The sequence below is a fragment of the Vanessa tameamea genome, chromosome 22, assembly GCF_037043105.1.
Source record: "Vanessa tameamea isolate UH-Manoa-2023 chromosome 22, ilVanTame1 primary haplotype, whole genome shotgun sequence".
In the NCBI taxonomy this organism is placed as follows: Eukaryota; Metazoa; Arthropoda; class Insecta; order Lepidoptera; family Nymphalidae; genus Vanessa; species Vanessa tameamea.
In genome coordinates, this window is record NC_087330.1 from 8,756,718 (window position 1) to 8,782,695 (window position 25,978).

Here is a 25,978-nt window from a genome sequence, read left to right on the forward strand (position 1 = left end):
AAAAAAAAACAATTTTTTGTTTTTTTTGGAAGAAAGCTACATCGCTTAGTCCTATAGGGTACATACCGTATAAATTGCACAGGTGTGCGTGTGTGTATTTCAAATACTATATTTTTAATCTCCTTTTATTTTTATAAAAAATGTAGGCCGTCTGTGTAGGTACCCAGACGCCCCGTGTTCTCCCTTGGTATTGGAGGCGCAAAGGCGGAACAACCACCGGGGCGTCAGGTGGCAAGCGCAAGCGATCCTGTGACGTACCACGACTAGATGGACAGGGTAACGCTGGGTTTATATTGGGTATTCTGGTGCACTTTCACCAGGGTCACAGCCACATATCCACAAAAAAAGATACCCAGACGTTCATTCCTAATATCTTGCATAGGCTCACAAAATAAAATTAAAAAATAATTTTTAGCATTACTTAAAATGTAATTTTATTAATTTGTAAGTATAAATGAATATTTAGGATATTCTATATGATATACGGTCGGACGTAGACAATAAAGAAAAGAAGTCATCATGAAATCTCACAGAGTTATCTCTGTAAGATTTCATGACATGTAACGCCTCGAGCTGAGGTAACCTGCATTTTTGCAATTGTGACAAATCTAGACCCTCTTCACATTGACTAGATATTGAAGTTTGAAGTTGCACCAACTCGAGGGTCTAGTGTCTAGCCTATACAGCTGCAGAAGAGTTTTGAAACTAAGAACATTGGGCTTCTCTTTTAATAAATTCTTAGATATAGCTCGGTGTTAGGAAATTGGAAGTTACACACTCTCGTGCCTCGGAAATCCGATAAAGCAATTGGTCATAAGCCTGAACTATATATATTTTATTTTCACTAGTGTGAACCTTCGTTGTTTATTACTAAAAAGCCAGGAAGTTAACTCTTGATTTGTTCTTTATCAATAATCTTACGTATTGATTAGCCTTTTTTATTTCCCTGTATAAACATATCATGCGTTTGGGATATATGTGGGATTAGCCGGTGCCCAGGATTCCTAGTTGGTCCTAGTACACCGGAATACCCACTAAAAACCAACGGTACCCTCTTCGTCTCGTCGGCGGGCGATCCCTTTCGCATGCTACCGTAACGACGTATTGATTAGCCTAAAAATTCTTATAAAAATCAAACTTTCAATAGTTTCTAACACCAGCAAGTCATTGCGAAAACGCCTCGTAGTGAACTCTCTCCATTAGTGTAACTCCGGTGCCAATCCGCCGGTAAATCTTGTGAGAATTCCACTGATATAAAATCAATGAAGTCTTTACACATCCGAACGTAGTTCAAGTATTTTATTTGAAATAAAGACGATGTTTTATCCGAAGCGAAACTGAGAACTGCACTTCATTGCCGTTCAGAATAATCCTTCGATAGTTCGCATGTATTATTGCGTCAGAAATGTATATTGTAAAATATATTAGAAGGTCATAATGCCCGGAATGCTGGGTTCATATTACGAGATGGGGCCTTGTAAGTTATTATGTTTTTCTGTCAGTAAATTATTATAGATATTTAGCAGACGACTGAATTGAGGAGCCGTCACTTGGACTATGAGTGAGTTAAGCTAATTTTTAAGCTAATCACTTGTGTTAGGAGTGGGGACGACAACACCCCAAAGAGGTCAGTCTCGATCCTGTGACTTTTTACATCGCTAGGCGGCCAGTAGACCATTCCGCTGTCGACGCTTCTCGTAACTTTCCGTTGAGTGTAAATTATAATTGTTATTATTAAAGTAGAATGTAAAAAAAGGCAGGGGCAACTGTGAGCGTGGATGTTGTTAAATTAAATTGGTAAAAAAAACATCGACAATGTACCACATGCCATGAGAACTAAAATAGCCTCCTGTTACACTGGCTCACACAATACTGGTAATACAAAAATACTAGTTATCTTTGGCGATAGAACCTTCTTTCAAGTTGAGTAGATTGTACTACTAATTCAGCAAAGACGCGAGGTCAGAAATGTGAAGAAATACTTTATATATTCTATCTTCCCATAATACGTCAAGGGCAAGGGCGATTAATCAAGCGCTGAAGACGTTAACGACGGTTTTAAGGTTTACGAGGGAACTGTCCCTTCCGGTGAATATATATCACAGTATGGACATACAGTATATTGTATATTTACAGGCTTATGGATCGCTATCAATTTATTTATCAACACTATGTTTCGCTTTGAAAGAAGATATGATATAATTGTTTATTTATTTATTTATTAAGGATCATCAACTGTCACTATTTATACATTTAATAAAAAAAACATTTTGACTTAAAATAAAGTGTGCGACTCTTTAAGAACATAAGCTAGAGATTTAAATTCTTAATTTTTTTTTATGTTATTGGTAGGTGGACTGGCAAATCGGCTACCTGATGTTAAGTGGTCACCACCATTGGCGCTGTTAGAAATATTAAACATTCCTTAAATTACCAATGCGCCACCAATCTAAGGAGGTGTTATGTCCCTTGCGTTACACTAGCTCACTCACCCTCCAAATACAACAACACTAAACATTGCTGTTTGGCAGCAGAATACCTGATGAGTTGGTGGGACGTACCCAGACGGACTCGTATAAAGCTCTGCTCCCAAGTAAACTACATATAATTTTGAAAAGCAATAAATAAAATTATTAACGCGTGAACTAATATAATGTATCATATTAATAACATATAACAAATTATTATAAATAAAAAAACAGTAAATAATAATAAATTGAATAATATTTTTAGATAAACAGTTAGCGAGCTGGTGTGGGTCCCGGTATTATATTTATTCTTTTTTTTTTTATAGTAGAGGTGGCAAACGAGCAGGAGGCTCACCTGATGGAAAGTGACTACCACCGCCCATGGACATCTGCAACACCGGGGGGCTTGCAGGTGCGTTGCCGGCCTTTCAGGAAAGAGTACGCTATTTTCTTGAAGGTTCCTAAATCGTATCGGTTCGGAAAAACCGCCGGCGAAAGCTGGTTCCACAGAGTGGTTGTGCGAGGCAGAAAGTGTCTTAAAAATCGCGCTGTTGTGGATTTTCGGATATCTAGGTGGAAACCCTTCATATCTATAAGGATGCTTATTATTAATGATTAAATCTCTGCATTATTGTATTACACGCTATATTTTATGAGCAAAACTATTTTAAAACATTTTATTTCAGCGTATTCCTTCGTTTTCGAAAGGATCGTACGTTATATGTATGGGGACTTGATCGTACGCGGACCTTACGATGAGCTGAGGAAGTTCAATATTCATAGTAATTACAATGCAAGGAATTTATTTATTTATTTATTTATTTATTTATTTATTTATTTATTTGGGAAACAAACAATTTTAAAAACACTGTAATATAAAACAAAAATAACATAAAACACAAATCAATCAAGTTTCCACTTAAAGCTAATACACAAAAAAATATATATATATATTTACAATTAAAATTAAAATTGAAACAAAAATAAAAACAGCATATAAGTACATTATCAATTTAGAAACAGTTAACATTTTAAGATATCACGAACTGCTCTTTTATATACACCAATTTTTGGGCAAAAAATGTCTAATTTTTGGAAGTTATTATTATGATTTAAGCAAGAACGGTACAAAAACACATTTTTTGTAAATTTATTTCTACATGACCCTCATGTAGAAATAAACAAAGAACAATGAATTATTTCTAGCACTAAGACGAGGACATTTAAATAATATGTTACTTAGAAGATATTTAGAGTCAACCATGTTATTAATTATTTATTAATGATAAAGATGTAGTATACCGTTGGCGTACAAAGGCCAACCATGGTCGATATCGTTCAAGACTGATCCTATTTAACTGGCGTTCAACGTACAGCTAAAGCTAAAATACATATGTAGAGATGTGAAATTCTAGGTATCTTCCGTTTTGAAGCAGCGTTGCAGAACTATAGATAGTTTGACTATCGATAGTTGACCTCGAAAACTATTCAGGATATCGATAGTACTATCGACAGTATCGTTTGATCAATACTATCGATAATAGGTAGCTCTCCGTGAGCAATACTATTGGTAGAAGCGATACTATTGATACTATCGATAGTATCGATAGTATCGATAGTTTTGGACTATCGATAGTTTAGATTTCCTAGGAATTGTATACATTTCCTAGATTTCAAACATTTCCGGTAACATATATATATTTTAAACTTAAAATAGCCTGGAGCGATCTTTTAGTTTCAAGACTGTGCAATCGTTATAAAAAATATTAATTCTGTAATATCATTTAGCAAAAATAGTTCTCTGACGATTGTTTACAATTTTGTCCATTGAATATTTTTGAACGTTTTCTGGTAACCTGTTTAATCGAGTTACTTTATGCTTTTTCCTAGTATTAACACAATTTCACAATTTCTGGAAAGACCATATATGTTTTTGCATTCATTGTATGAACTTATTTATATTTACATATTAATTAATATAAATTGCACGAAAATACTTCATCTGCAGAACAAAAACCATATTGATGTCGAGTGCGTTATCCTAAAGTAGAAGCCCTTAGGCCCTTATCCTGTGGCAACAACTAAAACACACTTGCCGAACCGTATCTACATTGGTCAACTGTCTTATTTTGTTTACCGCGAAGGCTTAAGTTTACACGCCAACCTTATTATATGAGGGCTCAGAATCTATTATAATCTTGGAGCTAGAGACTCTCTTCGTGATATTTTAACAAAGTAGGATAACTTACAGTTGCGTAACTATATATTTACAATAATGTTTTGTATATTCTCAATAACATGGATCACTTTGATAGAATCTGTGATAATCATTGTATGAACACGAGAATAAGCTTATAATACCAAGTTTCCGATTCCGCAAAGCCAATAAATCCTTCTCGGGGCAAGATATCCGTTTCAATAATAAAATTTTGAAGATATTTTTAACATTGACAATTTCTAAATTCAAATAGTTTGTCAAAAAATAGATTCATAAATAAAGCGTATTATTCAACACGAGATTATATAGATGATTAAAAATCGTAGATATTTAAAGGACGAAAAGGGATAACAAATATGCATGACAAAAAACGTATACAGCGTGACTTAAAACGCGAGATCGCCAAGCATTTAATCGATTGTACTATAATATTATTTAAACGACTCAATTCTGAACCAGCTCACGATTAAGACACGTCTCTCCACCATTACTACTCAACGCGTACTTTGTTTCTTTGGCCATGTGGCTAGGCAGGAGGACAGCCTGGAAAAACTTATAATGGTTGGGCACGTGGAGGGGAAGAGAGGTAGAGGAAGAGCGCCGTCCCGGTGGATAGACATAGTAAAGGCGTCTACAGGATCCAGTGCCCAGGCTTGCCTACGAATAGCACAGAATAGGAATGCCTGGAGGAAAGTGGTGCGAAGTGTACAGGAGAGCCACACGCATGGTGGTCACGACCCTCAGTAATGAGAAAACGACTAGGAAGAAGGAAACTATAATATTTATAATTTTATTTGAAAAATATCCTGAGCATAATTTATTTGCCGTAACAATATTTACGCAATTCATAATAATAGTAATATATATATTTTTAATAATAATATTTTTTCCACAAAAAAAAACATCATTATGAAAAAATACATGTTTGATAATAAGTGTCAGTGTATAATAACATGGTCATCATCATCATTTCAAGTACTGGCTATCCTAGCTAGGCTGATTCAATAATCTGTGTTAAGGATAATTAGACCTCGCCCCGATAATTGAAATTAATTATCATATAATATGATTAATATTATATATTATATAATTATCGACCGACACTGATTAACTAAGTTTCAGTTTATCAACAAAATATTATGAAATTCATCAAGAATGCAACTGACAGTTACAAAACTTGTTACCACCGCGACAACCCAAGATGGATGCTCCTTTCTTTTACTACGTCTCAAAGGTGACGTCAACGTTATTCAGTATTCGTTCCACAATAATATATAACTAAAAAAATATCGAGTAAATTCTACAATAAATCTGGGATGGTTGAGTGAGTTGAAGTCGTGCATTTTAACGATCATCAAAATCAAAATCAAAATATTATTAATTCAAGTAGGCTTATAAAAGCACTTTCGAGTACGTAAAACTACCACCGGTTTGGAAAGCAGATTCTACCGAGTAGAACCGGTAAGAAATGAATAGCTAGCTTCAAACCTAGACCAGCACCGATATTATTTCAATTTGCTTAATATTTGCTTATAATTTCATCTCGTGCTCGGCGCCAAAGGAAAACATCGTGAGTGAACCTACATAAGTTTAATTTCAATGAAATTCTGCTGAATGTGTACCCACCAACCCGCATTGGATTACGGTGGAATAACCGTCACTTCAAAGGGAGAGGAGGCTGTTACTTTCACATAAAAATTAGTGCGTAGGCTGCGAATTTTTAACAAAATGCGAATAATTTACCTTAAATATTACTTCTTAATCTTCTATAGACAAAAGCTTAAAGTGCTTAGTTCATTTTATTACTAGTATTAAATTAATATATGTGATAATAATAATTATTGTTACATAGATAAATTATTTGAACATCGATTTCCTTAAAGACATATCTGATAGAAGCCAAAATACATTCAGGCAGTTGTTAACATTTCCATTTATCAATTTATCACAAGTTGTGTAGATTTTTCAACCAATGAAATGGATTTCCTATCTTCATGAATACGCTCCAGCTCCGTACAACAGCTAGAAGCAATGTCGTGTTCCGTTAAACATCACAACATTGGTTGAATGAGTTCGTATTATGCAGCCGGTCACTCTGTTACTCTCTGTCCAAAATATTTGTTGTATTGAAATACCCTTCATTATTTCCCTTAATTTGACTGTTAAACTTTTTTTAGTTCGATTTCATAATATCCCCCTTTTTAAGTAACAGTTCAGCTAAGCAGGTAAGTTTGACCTCTATTTTCTGGTTAAATTTCTTTAGAACTATTTACCTCCACGAATTTCATCATAATCTACTCATTCGTTTTCCGTGAAATGGAAATTGTGCATAATTATGCTAAATGAACTCACAGGCATCGTGAATATTTTCGGGATAAAATAACTTGTATTTATAATAATAAGTAAAAATATATCAAAAATATCTCAAACTTACCGCTTGACATCTTGACATGACACCTGAGTGTATATATAAAGATACTATAAGGATGAAAAATGTACATTTTTAAAGAACTTTACTTAATGGTATGGCTGCAAGCCCGTCTGACTACCTCTGGTTAGATACCACTGTATTCGTTGAAAATACATCGGTATTTTTTTTAAACTTAATAAATACATAGATCTTAATCGAAATAAAAACAAATTTGAAGTATCCTTTCGTCCAATGCGAGTTGATGTTTTCCTTTACCGCTAAGCACGAGATAAACCCAAATTAAAACCATAAAAACACAGCGGTGCCTGCCAGGGTTTGACCAGAAAACTTTGGTTAAAATTCACGAGTTCAAATAACTTGGCAATCTCGCTTCTTTTTTAGCCTAATTAGATGCTAATGCGTGTTAATGTGTATGGTTGCAGCATTCAAACGAACAGAGGCAGCATTTAAAAAAAATACACCTTCCTGAGGAATGCTAACAATGTTGTATGTAGCAATAAATGTAACGCTGTGTACGTTCTCTTTAGCAAATACAATATTACGTCTATGTACTGGATTCGAGCTGATGGTTTGAATTTGTTTCGATTTTTTTTGTCGTAGCTCAAAACTCAACCTAGTCACCGTCTACTGATTCGCTGGCGTTTTACGGGTCGGTCGTCAGGTGTTAAGCAGAAATACTATGTCCTTCCTCGGAGTTCAAGTTTGCTTCAAAGAAATGTTTATGAAATTCGTTTTACAGACAGACAGAGTTACTTTCGCATTTACAATATTACAAGAAGTTTATATTTTTCCTCATTAATAATATTCTGTATGTTAATTCAAGATCTAAAATATCGGCCAAGAAAAGTAAATGTAAAGCATCATATAGTCATTTTCAAATAACAAGAACAGTGAATTTAAGGATGAAAAATTATTGTTTACTAGCTGAACCTGCGGCTTTACCCGCGTATAATATATATATTTATAAAACTGTACCTATAGCATACAAACCATCACCCCAATCTTACCCCCTCGAGGGGTGTCTAGCCTTTGTCCTTCCCCGGAACTCAAACTATCTCCATACCAAATTTCATCTAAATCGGTTCAGCAGTTTAAGCGTGAAGAGCTAACAGAGTTACTTTCGCAATTACAATATTAGAATAGATACGGTCTTACGTTTATTATTATTATTATTATTAAACTATATTCTTCGCGGACATACGAGCTCGTTAGACTTATTTAATGTTTATTTTTAATGGAAAACATAAATAAAGCTATCATCTCCAATATTCAAAACGCCAAAACCAAATGAGCAGTGCATTAAAGCATGCGCAACACATCCGTTCAAACTAACGAACGAGCAAAAGTAACGCAAGTGTAGCTGTTGCCGTTGGTATTATATCGATATATTTGGTGAATGTTAAATGTTGAACTATCTAAGCGTCCCGTCGTCACATGGGTACAATGAGGATTTATATTATTTAAGATTAAAGAATACACATAAAGATATAAAAATGTTATCGTTTTCCGGCTAGAAATTATATGCATGTATTATATAAAATCTGAGCCGAGATGGGCATCTTAACCGATGATTTCGGGTTCAAACGCAGGCAAGCGCCACTGAATTTTCATGTGCTTAATTTGTGTTTATAATTCATCTCGTGCTCGGCGGTGAAGGAAAACATCGTGAGGAAACCTGCATGTGTCTAATTTCAACGAAATTCAGCCACATTGCATTGGAGCAAAAGGAAGACGAGGCCTTAGCCCAGCAGTGGGAAATTTACAAGCTGTTAATGATTATGATGATGATTATTTAAAAAAATCCTTTTGAATCACTCTGTTCATTGATGAAAACCGTATTAAAATCCGTTGCGTCGTTTTAAACATTTAAGCGTACAGACGCCAGGAAGCGACTTTGTTTCATACTGCTTCGATGTATTGTTTAATACTGTAGTTTTTGTTATAATTACGTGCCTAATATTTAGCTATTTGTGTTTAACTAAACAAATAAATAAAATTAAAGTGTCTGTTTGTAATGTCAAAATAAGAACCGTTTTACTAAATGCTTATGAAAGTGTAGGTGGTACTTAAAACAATAGAGCAATTTCTAAATTTTTGTTTGCCTGTCTGTTTGTTCCGGATAATCTAGAAAAAAAGCTGGAGTGGTTTTGACGGATATTTCTGTGGCAGATAGGAGGAATTATGGGGAGTAACTAAAGCTACGTTTAGTGAAATCAGATTAAAGTTATACGCGGACCAAGTCGCGTATGATAGCTAAATAGTTACAATTAATATAATCCATGAATTTATCTAATTAATTTTACGAGTTAATTTCAAAACAAAATTATGCATGTGTACAAATATATAAACCAAAAAGATAAATATATCTTTTTGGTTCGCTTAGTTCTTCTTAACTTTAAAATTGATTATAATGCAGTTCTAATCTCAGTCTATATAAATACCTATCATGGTTGGTTCGGCCTTCGTTGATTCGTGATCTGTCATAATACGACATCACTGTTATAACAACCGTGGGAACTCAAGAAATATAATTATTTAATTGTTACAACCGATACTAATAATAATCTTTCTTAAACGTGACTAAATTATGTATTTATCTGGTGTACAATAAAGAGTATTTTTGATTTGATTTGAATTTGATTTGTAAATAACATTACAGATACGAGTGGGTACTGTTTTGTAGACCGTCCCGATATCAAACCGTCAGCTTGACAGATTTCGCTAATATCCCCTACAGGCTAAAGCGCATTGAAAGCTAGAATGTAGGTAAGGTGATGTTTACTGCATTGAAGCTACATAATACTGTATTCACTTTAAGCGAATTTCGTATATTTTTAAAGAGATATTTACCTAATTTGTGCACAATTTCGAAGGCGTTCAGTAAATTGTATATTTCGATTGTGATTATATGTCGCAATAGCTTTAAACAATTCTCATCAGATATCCTAAATATATTTGATAATAGTGACTTTTCACGGGTGGAATTTATTAATTAAGAAAATGATATGATATAAATATATATTTTTAGAACCAGAAGTAGGAATTATTAAAAGAAAAAAAAAACAAATAGGCTAACCTCTACAACAATGACCTTTAATTTACGACAGCAATCAATCTACCACAAAAGAAAAAAAAAACATTTAATCTACAATACAAATAACCATCAATAATCACACTACGGAATAATAATGGTAATCACGATCCAATGTGTCTGCCGCCAAAAAACACGCCCGCCTTTTTTTTTTTAAAGGATATTTATGTGACCTGACGCAGATGTCGCTCGGCTAAGATGTTTATTCCAACAATATACATATTTTTTATAATATGGGTGGCCAATGATCAGGAGGCTCATCTGATGAAAACTGGCTACCATCGCTCACAGTCATCTACAACACTGATGGGCTTGCGGGTGCATTGCCGGCCTTTAAGAAATGTGTATGGTCTTTTCTTGAAGGTTCCCAAGTCGAAAGCTGGTTCCACAGAGTGACTGTGAGAGGCAGAGAATGTCTTATAAATCGCACTGTTGTGGATTTTCGGACGTACAGATGGTGCGGAGGAAACAAACAAATTTTACCTCTATATAAAGTTTGTAAAGATAAATTACTATTTTTGAAATATCATATTACGAAGCTTAAAAGGTACGATGCACAAAGTCCCAGTTAACTAACTAACGCTTGTGTAATTCGATGTTAAAAACTGTTGTGCGGTACGTGATATTTAATATTTGTTTGTTCTTTGGAATTTGGCGTATGTCTGGCGCGGGTGTTACAATCCTCTCTTTCCCGCACGGCCAAATGTCGTCGTTTATCACGTGAATATACGGTGAATTAATTATGAACGCGCGTCTTTATGGCTACGGGCGTAAGGTTCGAATTGGCATGGCATACAGTCATCGGGGAATTAAGATTAATTACAGTGAGACATAATTGCTACGTCAATAGGAGGGGCTGGTAACGTAAACCGTTACCCGTGAGAATGACATCTGGAGCGACATTCTATGATACCGACTGTGTAGCCACTGCTCGGTTAATATGGAGATGTATTCCGTACTTTAGATCCATTGAATTGTCGTTTAAGTATAATCAAATGGTTAGAACAATAAAATATTGAGTCCAGAGAATAAAACACATGGATTTTTAAATGTCTGCATGCAGGGTTTGATAGCAACAGTCTGTCAATGATACATCGACGGTCTTTCTTTCCTATTGAGAAGGTTGGGCTATTTATGATATCGGTGGGTGAACAGTCACCTGGTGGTAAGTGGTCACCACCATCCATAGTAATAGGCCCTGTAAGAAATATTAGCCGTGGTTAATGCGGAATCCAATTTGAGAACTAAGATGTTATATCCCTTGAAACTGTAGTTACACTGGCTGGCTGGTTTTTTTATGGTATCGACAGGCGGACGAGCAAATGGGCCACCTGATGGTAAGTGATCACCAGCGCCCATAGGAAATGGTGCCGTAAGAAACATCAACCATTCCTTGCATCACCAATGCGCTGCCATTCTTGGGAACTAAGATATTATGTCCCTTGTGCCTGTAGTTACACTGGCTCACTCACCTTCAAACCGGAACACAACAATACTGAGTACTGTTGTTTGGCGGTAGAATATCTGATGAGTGGGTGGTACCCAGACGGGCTTGCTTATGCAGTTCTACCACCAAGTGAACTTCACCACTCTCCTCCAATGCGGGTTGGATACACGATGGTTTTTTTCATGATATGAATTATAAACCCAAATTAACGACATAAAAATTCAACGGTGCTTGCCTGGATCTGAATCCGCGATCACCGGTTAAGTTACGCGTGTTCTAAACATGGTTCGATTATGTCTCTCAGACTTTTCATGTATTTAAATTGTATTTTCAATTTATCTGCAGCAGCTTAAGGAAATATTTTGAGGAAAAATGCTCGCGTCGAAAAGAATCCTGCTATATGCTCTCATCGGAGCAGTGCAGTGCAATAAGCTCTAAAGTCTTCTCCTCGTAATGAGATGAGTTATTTCTTGAGGTGGAATATTTAAGAAAATATAATTCAGAAAACTGACTTTGTGTATTGTCTGACTATCCGTTCGTGAAGAGTATATTTTGGCGACGGACATATGAATTGACTTAATTCACTCTGTTGCTGTGACTTAAAATCCTTCAGTCCCGGGTACATACCCCGTATCAGGCCAATTCTTAAAAATATAATGTTACTAGTCGTCGCCCGCGGGTTCGCTTGAGGTTTAGGGACTGGTCGTTAAATTTTAGATGTTAAAAAATAGTTTGTCTTTCCTCGAGGTTCAAGCTCGTCTCACAAATGTCATCAAAATCTGTGATAGGGTAACAAACGGACAGACACAGTTTCTTTCGCAATGATTATAGATAAAGATCTAATTCCTCGCAGAAAATACTTTCTAGTAATGTATAAATCAGAATCAAGAAATAGTCTTAAGTTTATTTTTCTTCGACTCTCTGGTAGTTAAGTGTTTACTTAGTTATTTATTGCGTGTTATGTAAAGAAATATCTAAGGAACGTTATCTGAAGCAAATTTGTAACTTTTATAACTTATGTACAAGATGTTATGTATTATATCTCAGTAGATAAGTAAGCATTATTAAATTCAACGAGATTATAAACTATGAAAAATTGTTTATGGAGCAAAATTTACCAGTCATCGAAGGAAACACTTCAATTGAAATCGATGTAACTTATTATTGGAACGAAGTTCTTTTACGCGGCTTACAGTGGAGTGAAGTGACAGAAATCCTCACACAAGGACGCGTTATGCCGCTTCCGGGTGAATATTCTCTCTCTATTTCCCAGTCTCTTTCTATTTTGTACGGTTTAATATAAATTATTTTTTTGTTACTGTTTCAATTCACACGGTGTTCTAATAACAATCTTGTCATTGTCACTTTTTTCTCAAACTTTGTTCATTTATTTCATTGTGTCTGTTATGTACTAACTATTTATATAACCGGGTGTCTCACGACACAATTATTTTTAATAGTTTTTGCTTTACTTAAAAGCCCAGCTCGTAATCTAGCCAAGATTATATGGAAGTCGAATATCTAAATATGGTCCATGTTGGCACTCTGTTGTGCCATCCCATTGAATTTCGAGTGTGAAGAAATAGACTACGTCTGTGGTTACTTAAAAACTGCACTTTATCTTCGGAACAGTTGGCTAATTCTTGAGACAGGTTGTGTTGCACCAGAGTGGCACAATATGCACTAAATCTTCGTCTCAATTAGCCTTTCATTTTACTATCTTGTATTCAAATGTCAGCGTGATATTTATAGAATTTCCTACGATTAATTGTATTACGTGTGGATGCACTGCGGATGCACGAGGAACTCTCCGCTCTGGAGTGGAAGCCTTCCTTCAATAGCTATAAGTCTAATCCTTTGTCCACTCATTTGATTTGTTAGTAAGTTATAATTTATATGAAAAATAAATAATGTTTCTAATTTGCAACCTAATTTGATATGCTATTATTTATAATTGGGAATCATATTGCCTAAATTAAATAAATATATTTAAAGATAAAGATACAATCAAACCTAGAGTAGGTTAGTACCCTGAGGTAAAAAGCTATTTAGGTAAAAAGGTGTCCGGCGACAGTTCGCTCCGGAAAACAGATGAGACGTTTTATTTACTACGTAATAATAATTTAAGTTAATTTTTTATTTAGGAAAAATGTAAATTAATAAAATAATAAAAGTACTTTTTTAATTAAATTAAGTACGTCGATTTTAATTTAACATGTTTCATTTACTTCAATTCATTAATATAATGTTTGTGTGCTTGTGTGAGTTTTGGTGCGCGTGTGATATACATTTGCGTAAAAATATTAGAGAATGATTTTTTTCAATAAAACATTAAATAAACATCAATATAACGTATTATCGAATTGCAATGTTTACGTTTTAGGGTTCATAACTTACAAATATTACAATCATTAATTTATGTTCAGAAACACAAAGCGTAATTTAAAAAATGTTTCAGAGGAACCGTGTCGAATTGCATTTCGTCACAATCGCTCGCTCAAGAATTATGGGTGTTCCACATTTACGTGTGATATATTATGTTTGTACATTTCCAATATCAAAAATGTAAATGTTTTAAATATAAATAAATAAACATTGGACAACATCACATACATTACTCTGATCCTAATGTAAATAGCTAAAGCACTTGTGTTATGGAAAATCAGAACTAACGTCGGTACCACAAACACTCAAAACTCGGCCGCGAATCGAACCCGGGACCTCGGAGGGGCGTACCCATGAAAACCGGTGTACACACTACTCGACCACGGAGGTCGTCAAATTTATTTATGTTTATTTTACATATGAATATTTTAATTTCAATTTTACTATTTTTGTTTTTCTGCTAAATCACACATTACTCTAAAAAATAATATTGGTACGCTCATCAGGGTAACTACAGGCACAAGGCATAACATCTCAGTACTCAAAGTTGGCGGCGCATAGGCGATCTAAGGATTTTTTTCCGACGCCAATAGCTAGACAATGGTCACCACTAGCCATTAGTTGCCAGTCCAACTACGTATGCCATAAAAGTGTTTTGTTACTATAAATTTCAAGGTCAAATTTGAGTGCAATTTATCGAAACGTTTCATGTATTTCAGACGGACGTATATATTATTTTTTCTATTAAAATCGTGTACAATGTGTAGTTAACATTAAAAATCCACTTACATAAAGCGCGTCTCTGGATAATACATTTAAAACAACACAACTGCGTAAGTGAGGTCGTAGCAGTATTTCAAAAATATTGCTTTTGTTACGAAAAAAAAAAATCAAAACAATAAGAAATAATACAGGGTTGCCAGTAACGTCGTCTTTATAAAAAAATGTGTAATTATATATATATATATTTTTTTGTATTAATAAGATTAATTATATAACGTTAATTGTTAATTATATTAAATAATCTTTAACTGTATACAGATTCCTCGAACGTAATATATTGAAGGCTTTAAATCTGAAGCTCGCAGTGCTGGACCCGCTGAGTTGGTCTTAGAGATTTTACACAGCCATCCTTGTACTTTATTTTGCTGTAATAAAAACTATTGTCAAGTTTATCATATGGTACAAATTCAGTTATATTTCAAGAACGTTAAATTTCTTACGGTCAACTGTGCAATGGCGTTATTATAAAATTAAGCATAGTAACACTATTTCATATAGTTATTTTTTATATCGAAAACACGTTAATAAAATAAATAAATGTTACAGTTTATTGTATGTCAAATGACGTGTAATTTTAATTGAAATTAATCAACTTCTTGATCAGTCAATCAATAATGTCATTGAAACGATGGAAAATAATATTGATTTTGTGAGTTTCTTTCGGTGTAAGTTATAACTAGTCAAGTTAAGGAACTTATTTACTAATATTATTAATAACCGGAATCCTCGTTTTATTACAAAGGCACGTGTGTTAGTTATTGAGATAGTTAAACGAATTTTAGTTTAAATTAAATATTGCTCCAAACCGACGTATTAAAAAACTACCCGATGCGAAAAACCGTTGATTTATAAATAAACTTAGTAAACATAGTCGTGGCTTGTGTTATTGGCACTGTGTAGGTATTTGGCAAGTTACCGATCATTACAAACTACAACACTATGTTTAGAATACTGAGCTTAACGTATAGTATTAAATTCAACGTTGTTGGAACGCGTGATTCTGGACCAAACACTAGTGAGAATTCATTTGTACTTTATTTGTGTATAATTATTCATATCATGCACCAATCCGCATTGTCTACAATGGTGCCCGGTGGAATACACCTCATCCTCAAGAGAAGAATCATATAAGAAGTGAATCTATCGGGTTATTTGTCTTTAATAAAATTCCATTAATTTGTTTATAGTGATTTAGTATACGTGTGGCTATCTATACATATAATAAAATTGGAGTGTCTGTTCATAATAATAAAATAACCGCTTTTTACTAAATGCATATGTATATACACCGTACACCAAAATAACATTTTTTTACAATTTTTGTCGGTCTGTTCCTGCTAATCTCTGGAACGGATGGACCGATTTTGACGGCGCTTTCACTGGCAGATAGCTGGTGTAATACGGAATAACTTAGGCTACAACAATAACTTTTTTTTGAAATTCAAACACGTACGAAGCCGCGGGTACATTTGTGTTTTTATAAAAGGCAGCGTATTAAAACTATTGAGAAAGTGTTACTTAAAGTTACTTGCTCTTGTTAACTCGGAGTTATATTCAAATATATGCTAGGAGCTATTTATACATATTTTTTTTAAAGAATAATATAAATGCACCAAATTAATTAAGGAATTACTAATATTCCTATTTACCCCTCCTTTTAAGCTTATCACTTGTGTTAGGTGTGGGGACGACAACAGCCCAAGGGGTCAGGTTCGATCCCGCGCCATTTTACATCGACAGGCGGCACGTAAACCATTGCGCTATTGACGTTTAAACATTGCTTCATAACTAAGCCGTGATGGTTTCAGAGCCTTTATATATGCTTTACTTTACTTTTGGTTATGTTCAGGCTTCAGCCCAGGGACCAGGGGTATCAAGGGGAGCCCTGCTAAGTCAAATCAAAGTCAAAAATAGACAATAATGCGAAAGAATCTATAACTTTATTAAATTAAACAGATCGTAGGGCTTGCACCCTGCGAGTCCTGCATTTAATCAAACCCATTCAATTAATTTAATTCAAGTCTACGTTCAGATATGTCTTAGGTGGGCCCCTAAGTAGTGTTAGCCCAGGGCCCCCTAAACTTACGGTCCGGCCCTGGTTATGTTCACAGACTAAAATATTTTCGCTTTCTAGTTTTCTCTGACCATTGAAATACACAACCCAAGAACGAAGTACGAATCTATTTTAGTGTGATTTCTCTGATTGAACACGTCCAGGAAGCTTCGGAAGGTCATTCACATCAGTTTATTTGGTACGATTTGAAATATACTCGACGCCTTCGCTCTAATGTGTTTAATAAGAAGTTACTTTTATTTACGGCGGCAGGGCTTTGTGCACGTCCGACTTGATAGACGCTGACCACAAGTCGTTTATTTTGTTCTACCACTTGCGTTGTGTAGCGGTTTCAACGATGAAATTAAGACATTTTTAACATAACAATCGATGGATTTTTTTGAAATTGATTATATTACAGAATCATTTAAAATATTACGTTAATTTAAGACCTAATTTGTGCTTCGACTTTCGTGGGCTAGATACACCAGACTGCTTACAGAGCTCACTCTCGACCAGGCTATTTAGAGATGTCCGTGCGAAAAACAGTCTTCTCTTTTATCTACTCCGGCCATTTTAGAAATTTGACCTTGTGCTTTATTAATAGTCATGGTATTCAGTATCTTAAAAGTAAATTTTCATGTTTCTACGTTAAAAAATTACGGACTTCCATACTAACTTTCAACCCTTATTTCACCCCCTTAGGGGTTGAATTTCCAAAATTCCTTTCTTAGTGGGTGTCCACTCAATAAATCGATCCTACTCACCAAATTTCAAGGCCCTGACTTTAATAGTTTACGCTCGGCGATGATGAATCAGTCAGTCAGGACTTGTTATTTTATATGTATAGATTTAGAACGCCTTATGAGTGAGATCTAACTTGAATCCGAGTTTTTTTCTGAATAATTTTATACAGTATTGTATATATTTATGTATATACGTAAATATACGTATATACTTAAAAAATATATAATCCCTAGCGTCTTAAAATTTATGAGGCAAGTATTGGGCAGTAAAAATCACAATGGGAGTGCGTTTATGACTTGTATTTAGGTCATCGGTTCATTTCTCGGCTACTTCTTTATTACCCCCTCTTCCCATCCCCAAAGGTTTTATGTATCGGTGAAGAAAGGGCTCATTTATGTAGTCGGGTCAGTATTATGAGGTTTCATCACGACTGTGTTTATTTTATAGTTCGTCTTGATCTGTTAGACAGAGCTATTGTATTGAATTTAACTTATTTGTTTTTCATATCTTATTGTAAATTATGTTTTTGTCCCATTTGCAGTTGAAACACTCGGAGCTTTGAGTAGTGATGCAAAAATCTTCATATTTCTTACATAATCATATCAAGTGGCACATTATCCCTTGCCTATTATATAAAAAAGTAAATAAAATAATAGTAATTAACTTGTATAACATAGTAACTCTGAAATGCACTACCCAGTGACATTCGGAAGTCTAAATCCTTGCCCATTTTAAAGCATCGTTTGATTGATAAAGTATGTATGATATACGTAGTTTATAACTATGTATATACATTTTGATATATAATATATATTATATTATTATATGTGTATTAATCGTATGTAGTTATGTGTAGTTTATTATTATATTTTAATATTAGTATTCTTAAATTATAGTCATTATCCCCTCTCTCTATTTATTTCTGCACTAATTTGTTTTGGTTTTAAGCTTCTATCACCAAAGGTTGTCTGTGAGAGACCGCCTTTGCGCACAATTTGACATATATTTTTCATTTCTCTAATGTACTCAATTATTGTTCTGTAATATGTATTGTGCAATAAAGTATTTTAAATAAACTAAAATAAATAATTAATACAAAGTTGCATTAATTTGATCTTAAAGAATGTCGCCGTTTTACATAACACAACATCGCACTCTGATCGACATCCTGAATAAGATTGATGTTACGTTTGTCAACCTGACATTGCGTTGTATATATATATGCTGAAAAAAAAATACTGCTAACAATTTTTTTTTTATAATGTAATAATTAAATTGTGATATATTTTCCAACTATCATATTTTTTGCATAACATTACATCAACAGTCTGTAAATTTCCCACTGCTGGGCTAAGGCTTCCTCTCCCTTTGACGAGAAGGTTTGGAACATATTCCACTACGCTGCTCCAATGCGGGTTGGTGGAATACATATGTGGTAGAATTTCGTTGAAATTAGACACATGCAGGTTTCCTCACGATGTTTTCCTTCACCGCCGAGAACGAGATGAATTATAAACACAAGTTAAGCACATGAAAATTCAGTGGTGCTTGAGTTTGAACGCGAAATCATCGGTTAAGATGCACACGTTCTAACCACTGGGTCAATTCGGCTCCTATTATATTGTTATAGTTATTTTCTGAAATATCTCAGTGTGGTTATTAAACGAGTATTCGAATACGTTAATTTATCAGTTTAATAAAAAAAAACTGCAGCGTACTAATGTACGCGTGTTGTGGTCAAACTGTGATTTTTTCCCCTGCTGTTGATCTGCTGTTGACAGCTGTCAACATAATAAGCTACTAGAAATGTATAGTAGTGTGTTGTCCAGATTTGATTCGGATAATTTTAGGCAGTAGTTAATACCAGAACAAGACTGATTATTATTAGTAAATTGAAAAAAAAAGGTTGTATTGACTTAAAAAAAATGTTACTTTAATTTTATTATTTCGGATTTGAAAGGTCGAAATAAAAAATAAATATACTGAAATATAGCTTTAATCAGTTTTAATAATGTTCATATTATGTACATGTAGCGCTTACATCTATATAAAAACAAAAGTTTACAGTAAATATTGTGAAAACCGTACATTGTACTCTTCGTCCTAAAAAAAAACATCCTGTATAATTGACCACAAAAACATCTTTAGTCATCGAGAATATATTAAAACGGTTCCTTATTTTTTACTTGACATAGCTCATACGCAATTATTAAAAAGGTTTCAATATAAAACCATTATACATAAATAATTCATACGAATTTTAAAACGTTTAAAAATCGCAACGATATAATGATCAACAAAATACATTAAAAGTATGAAATCAGTGTGAATCACTCGTTTTATTTACCGTTCCTATTAAAAAAGTCACTATTGGGATGAACTGAACATTTTTATTCATGTACGATTATAATATTATAATAACACGCTGTATAATGTCATTATCGTGCGAAACAATCAGCACTTAAACACTAAGCACAATATGACAAAATAAAACATACACGTAATTACTATCGATAAAGTACATTCCATTAAAAAAATAATAAATAAGTTTAAAAAACATTACAAAAATAAGCACCAGTAACTAAAATACGTACTAATGTCATAACGTAACGTCGATATGCACCACAGTACAGTTAAATACAAAAGTGCTATAACATTCTTTAAAGTTTATTCACACGAACATAAATATACTTTTACGCACCATGTATAACATGCAATATATTTTTTCGGATACGTCTAAAGATGTATAATGATCAATTCATGGTTGAATATATCTTATATATATTTACAATATAAGGTTTTTTTCTAAGGATTTCGATAATTGAAATTGGTGCAAATCGACTCGTATTAAAAACTTCGCTTGAGGAACTATATCTTCTAATTAGTTTTACAATAATTTGTTCAAAGCTACTGGATACGTAATCACTGATTGGAATGGTTTAAATCAAACAAGAGTGAAATACATTTTCGAGACTTTTGATCTGTTATTTTAAGAGGTAGATTAATATTTGAAGAGATTAATTTTGTATGATTGAAATTATTTTTACACAATCGTTTACCTCTATTTACAAAAATTAAAACGTTTTTTTTTTTTAATTTTGATTTTGATTACATTTAAGCTGAAAATACATATCGTTTAAAAAATGTCATTTTAAATTAAAACATTTGACGTGAACAGTAAAATATTTGTTGATAAAATACACAGTCTTAAAAAGAGCTAACAACTAAAATTATATTAACTTAGAAATTAAGTTAAATATTTCAGAAGTATGAATGTATGTGTAAGTAAAATATAAAATCCACAAAATTGGAAATTATCGAAAAATGTCGCCATAAAAAAGATTTTTGAACTAATAAGGGATACTCTAATTTTGAACGCTTCGAGTACGCGTGTTTTTTCTGGAACGAGCGAAGGATTATAAACGCTTTTGGAAACTATTGACACAATCAACAGTTGAAAAGCTAATCCGTTCCATCTCCCCATTAGATTTTAATTTCAATGAGATCTCATTCGAAATCGCTCGATATAAAGGTATAATGTGGAATTAATACGAAACAGGAATGTCGAATGCGAGAATTAATTTAGGATAATCAGTCTTGAAAGTCGATGAACAGACGCCCCTACTAATGGCAAGCGAATCGAAAAGCTACCGTTTCGTTTTATTAAAATTATAACCACACATAATAAATACTTAAAATATAACCTATGTGTATAATAGTTCGCAACGTTATAACTTAATCAGGACTGTAACGCTATCTATGACGTCAACGCGAAACGGTCCATAATGCAATTGTACGCATCAGTAAAAAATCTAGCACAAGATATTTACACGAGCACCGCAAAATAATGATCCGATTGCACTTTAAATCGTTCACTGATATCACTCCACTGTGCCGTATCACTAAAAGCTCGTTGGCACTTTTGTTCAGTCAATCTCGAGTTTACTACACTTCTGTGCCGTCTTCGCCTTCGTCTTCGAACAAGGGTTCGTTCGGGTTCACTTCGGTGCTAGGTTTTTTCTTAGGTTTCGGCGGTGGTCTAGGGGGGATTTTACCACTTCTTCCCATAGTGCCGGATTGATTCAATGATACATTGCTTTCGTTTTTACGTGGATCTTCTCTAGACGGAGAACCTATCTCATCTTTTTCCGATCTTGGATTTCTTCTTAGTGAACCTGTTTCTGGTTTACCCTTACGACTAAGTGTACTGTTGTCGGAAATTTGCGACTGAGCATCAGCATTCCTGTTATCCATCATGTTGACTAACTGCTTTCTAGGCTCAGTTTGCGGTGTAGATGTGTTTTTTGCTGTCCAACTCATTCTTTGGTTCACTGGTTCTTGTGGACCTGGTGTGGAGAGTTGATTAGATATTTGTGAACTGATGCTGTTTCGAGTGGGAGTAAATGGTGGTGGTACAGGTGAAGGAGCCGGTTCTTGTTCTTCTATAGGAGCGTAGTAAACCGGAGGGTGTGGATTAGGGTAAACAGTAGGTGTTGCTGGTAGAGGTCTATTCCTCATCGGTGAAAATTGCTGTTCTAATCCCGCTTTATTTAATGATAATACAGAACTTCCGTCTGCAGTTGTTCTTAGGCCCAGATTATCATATAGTGGTTCTTGTGCTTCAGCGCTAGGGAGTATTTGTGTACTGGCTGTGCTTGACCAGGATGGTACCCTCGGTCTTCTTGGTATTGTAACATATCCTTGCCTTGGCGTTACCACTGGCGGTGTAATTGGCGCAGTAAATGGAGATTGTGATCGGGAATACGGTAAAGTTCTGAAGAGATTTTGATTGGTGGTCATCCCGTAAATAGGCGAGTGGATTGGGCTAACTGGGTTTATTTGTAGCCTACTTGTGTCTGGAACTGTAGAAGCGTTGCTCGCTGCAGGAGAAATTTGCGCGGCTCTCGCAGGGAAAGATAAGAGGTCTGGCGGATACGCGCGTCCGTCAGTACGACCGTATTCTACGTTCAGAGCATCTTGTGATCTTTTCGTGTGTTGGTCGAAGTCTAGCGATCTTTTTTCGTCATCGTTGTGAGCTAAAACAAAAGAAATGGTATATATCATTATAAGTTCGCAAATTAATTCCTGTGACTGTAAAACACTCTATTTCAAAAAATACTTATTTTATTTTGCATCAAGTATGCTTAATTTAATAATTGGTAAATTAGACGTATTATATGTAAGTAAAAATAATCAACTTACCGAAAACAGAATCATTATCAAGTAATGTCTTATTTAGTTCCGACATTTCAGTAGCGCTGGAGATCGATAGAGGAGCGTCGTATCTTCTAGGTGGCTTTGTAACTGGATTAACGGCTGTGATCAGACTTTTCTCCATTTCTGGTATAACCGAACCTTCAATTAGAGCCTCGCCATTAACGTTATCGTTCTTTTTCTCTGAACCACGTCTACGACAGCAATAATAGCAGAGAATAACTAAAATGATAAGCAATATTGCTGCAGTGCAGGATATTCCAATTAAAACTGGTAACATGCTGTTATCCATTCCTGGTGGTGCAACGATTCCGGGAGGAGCATGAGCTATGGCCAAAGTCAGACTCCTTTCTTCAACGCCACCGGCATTTTTGGCTACACATAAATATTCTCCATTATCAGAACTGCCAGCATCGAAGATAGTCAGGTTTACCCATTTACTATTTTCTGAATTACTCTGCGTCACAAAATATTTAATTTCTCCTTGATATCTGTACGTGCCATCAATTATTTGAGCATTTAACACCCAATTCACTTCTGGCAAAGGATTGCCATCAACTTGGCAAGAGAGAGTTACATTTGTATCAGACGACCGCAACGTTGTTTTCGTCGAAGGATAAATTATACTTGGCCTGCAAGCAAAATCGCTAGAATCTAGCTCCTTCCATAATTTTCCATTTACTTTGGCGGGTTCGCTACATGATATCGGTGACGTGTAGAAGTTTTTGCTAATGACCCAATTTCTGAAAGGTTGCAAGTAGCAATCACATTTCCAGGGATTATCGTGAACGTCGAGGTTAGATAATGACGTTAAAGCGCTCAGCGTATCTATTTTAAGGTGTTCTAATTTATTACCATCCAATCGTAGGATGTTAAGCTTTGGCACATTCATAAAGGTCTTAACGCCTATTTGTACTAGATGGTTGTTGCTTAAATCGACTTTTTGTAGGAACGGTAAATTATTAAATAGGCCATTTTCTAACTTCTCGATTTGATTATCATTGAGCAAGATCCACCTTATTTTCGATGTTTCCTTAAACGTTTCCGCGTGTAACGTTTTAAGGTCGTTTTTCGATAAGTCTAATTCGATCATGATCGCGAGACCGCTCAGTCCATTTCTGTGTATCGTTAGTAACTTACATTCTTTCAATATAAGTTTCTTTAGATTTATTAATCGGACATCTTCGAAGGCGTGCCTCGTGATTTCGTATAGCTCATTATTAGTCAGGTCTAGTATCTGTATCTCTGTGCTTAATGTTTTCGGTATGTCATGAAAGTTTGAGTGTGAACAGTCAGCTTGCTTGTTTCCGCTCGCCCAGACACATTTGCATTCTTGTGGACAGTTTGCAGTGAAATCTGCTGTGACTAACGATAGCCCCAGGCTGAGGGCTGCTATGTAGTAAAGCGTCCGGGTGTCCATTTTCTATCTCGGAATTCTGCAACAAAAGAAAATTCAATTTTATTTTTTATCCTGTTAAAACTTTACATCCTATATCGATACACAATAAGTTTAGCTACATAGTTAATTAAATCTATTGTAGATTCTATTAGATTCTAGCTAACATATTAAATAAAATCGTTTTCATCATTAAAAGCACCAATTACACAACGAATGTTTATTACGAGACTTTGATGAAGAATTTAATCTACTTCTTACAAGGGTTTAAGGTTACAATAGAAAACGTTATTACAACATAAGGACCGGTCTAGTCCCATAAAAACGTTAAGACACTTAAATAAACGTGTTTTGGAAGCGTTATAACAGCAATAAAGTCAGCTGCTGAAAATAGGAGCCGTAACGTACGGTAGTTTTAATGGTCGCATTAAGAGCCAAACGTGCGTTTACTTTCGAGTAAAAGTTAAGTTTACAAATGTAAAGTATTTACAGATGAAACGACATTCAAATAAACACGTTGGGTAAGATCAACGTAAAGAATATTGAGTTGTTTAGATGATAGCGTTCGTGATGAGCGATAGGTGTTTTTTTCTCTCAGTTTGGTAAAAGATTTTGTTTACAATAAATCAAGTGTTTTTTGTTTATAAGAGGTTATATTTCAATCGTTCTTGGACATTGTTTTATTTTCTGCTTCGAGAACTAAACATCTGGTTTTCTTTGAGAACGGTTTAATTTATCGGCAGATTTTTATAGGTTTTTATGTGTGAAAAGATATTCGTTTCGGTTCAATCACTAGAAACCAGACGTGGATGTTTGCTTTAATAGAAATTCACGTTTAGAAATACAACTCAATATATTTCTTGTATTTAAACAATTTAGTATGAGACAATATTTTGATGAAAAAACAATTACATTAAAAAAATGTTTACTGTTAACATCGTTATTTTATTATTGCCATTATATTATACGAGTTATAAAAAATGATAAGAATATTGATGACGCAGTCCTCCTAATATATAATCCTTACTATTATTGTGAACGAGAGAGGGAGTTTGTAACGCTTTGCCTCTTAACTACTACACTACTTATCGATCGTCATGTTTTTTTTCATACAAGTTGTCATACCTACAGAAAAGGACATAATATACCCAACACCAGACAAACACACGGTTAAAGCCGCGAGCCGAAACTAGTATTAAGCTTTGTTCAAGCCCGTCTGGGTATCACCCACTGATTATGTTTTTTGCCGCTAAACAACAATACTCAGTATTGTTGTGTTTTTGAAGGGTGAGTGAGCCATTGTAACTAAAGGCACAAGGGACATAACATCTTAGTGAAAAGGTTGGTGGCGAATTTGCGATGTAAGAAATGGTTAATATTTCTTACAGCGCCAATGTCTTTGCGCGGTGGTGACTACTTACCACCAGGTGGCCCATTTGCACGTCTGCCTACCTATTAAATAATTCCTGTAAAGTAAATAATACTTTAAAATAATTTTGCAACTATATCTCAGCAAAACAGTTAAAACCTTTTTTAAACAAGAAACTCGGATAACTCTTTGTACAATTTTAACTTATTTTATGTATTTAACATTCATTCAAAGTACCGGCAATAAAATTAAGGGTCTTACTTATAAACATTGTTTCGAGAGTGTTTAGTTAAACAAGTATCTATCTCTTTCAGTCATCATTGATTTGACATTCGAAAGAAGAAGATAACATTCCTTAGCTAATCAAATCTTAAAC

The 25,978-nt window shown here is 34.4% G+C and overlaps 2 protein-coding genes across 3 annotated transcripts in view; both read right to left on the bottom strand.

Annotated features, from left to right (window-relative positions):
• LOC113400677 (allatostatin-A) overlaps nucleotides 1–25,978 on the bottom strand; it is a 241,578-nt gene that overhangs the window by 212,019 nt on the left and 3,581 nt on the right. The window lies entirely within an intron of this gene.
• LOC113400675 (uncharacterized) overlaps nucleotides 20,795–25,978 on the bottom strand; it is a 163,282-nt gene continuing 158,098 nt past the window's right edge. For both annotated transcript variants that reach the window (XM_026640324.2, XM_026640323.2), the window contains 2 exons: nucleotides 22,826–24,273; nucleotides 20,795–22,659 (listed from right to left, as the gene is read on the bottom strand). In XM_026640324.2, the coding sequence (XP_026496109.2) occupies nucleotides 21,569–22,659; nucleotides 22,826–24,257 (2,523 nt within the window). In that variant the 5' untranslated portion in view covers nucleotides 24,258–24,273 and the 3' untranslated portion in view covers nucleotides 20,795–21,568. The remainder of the gene's footprint in view (nucleotides 22,660–22,825; nucleotides 24,274–25,978) is intronic.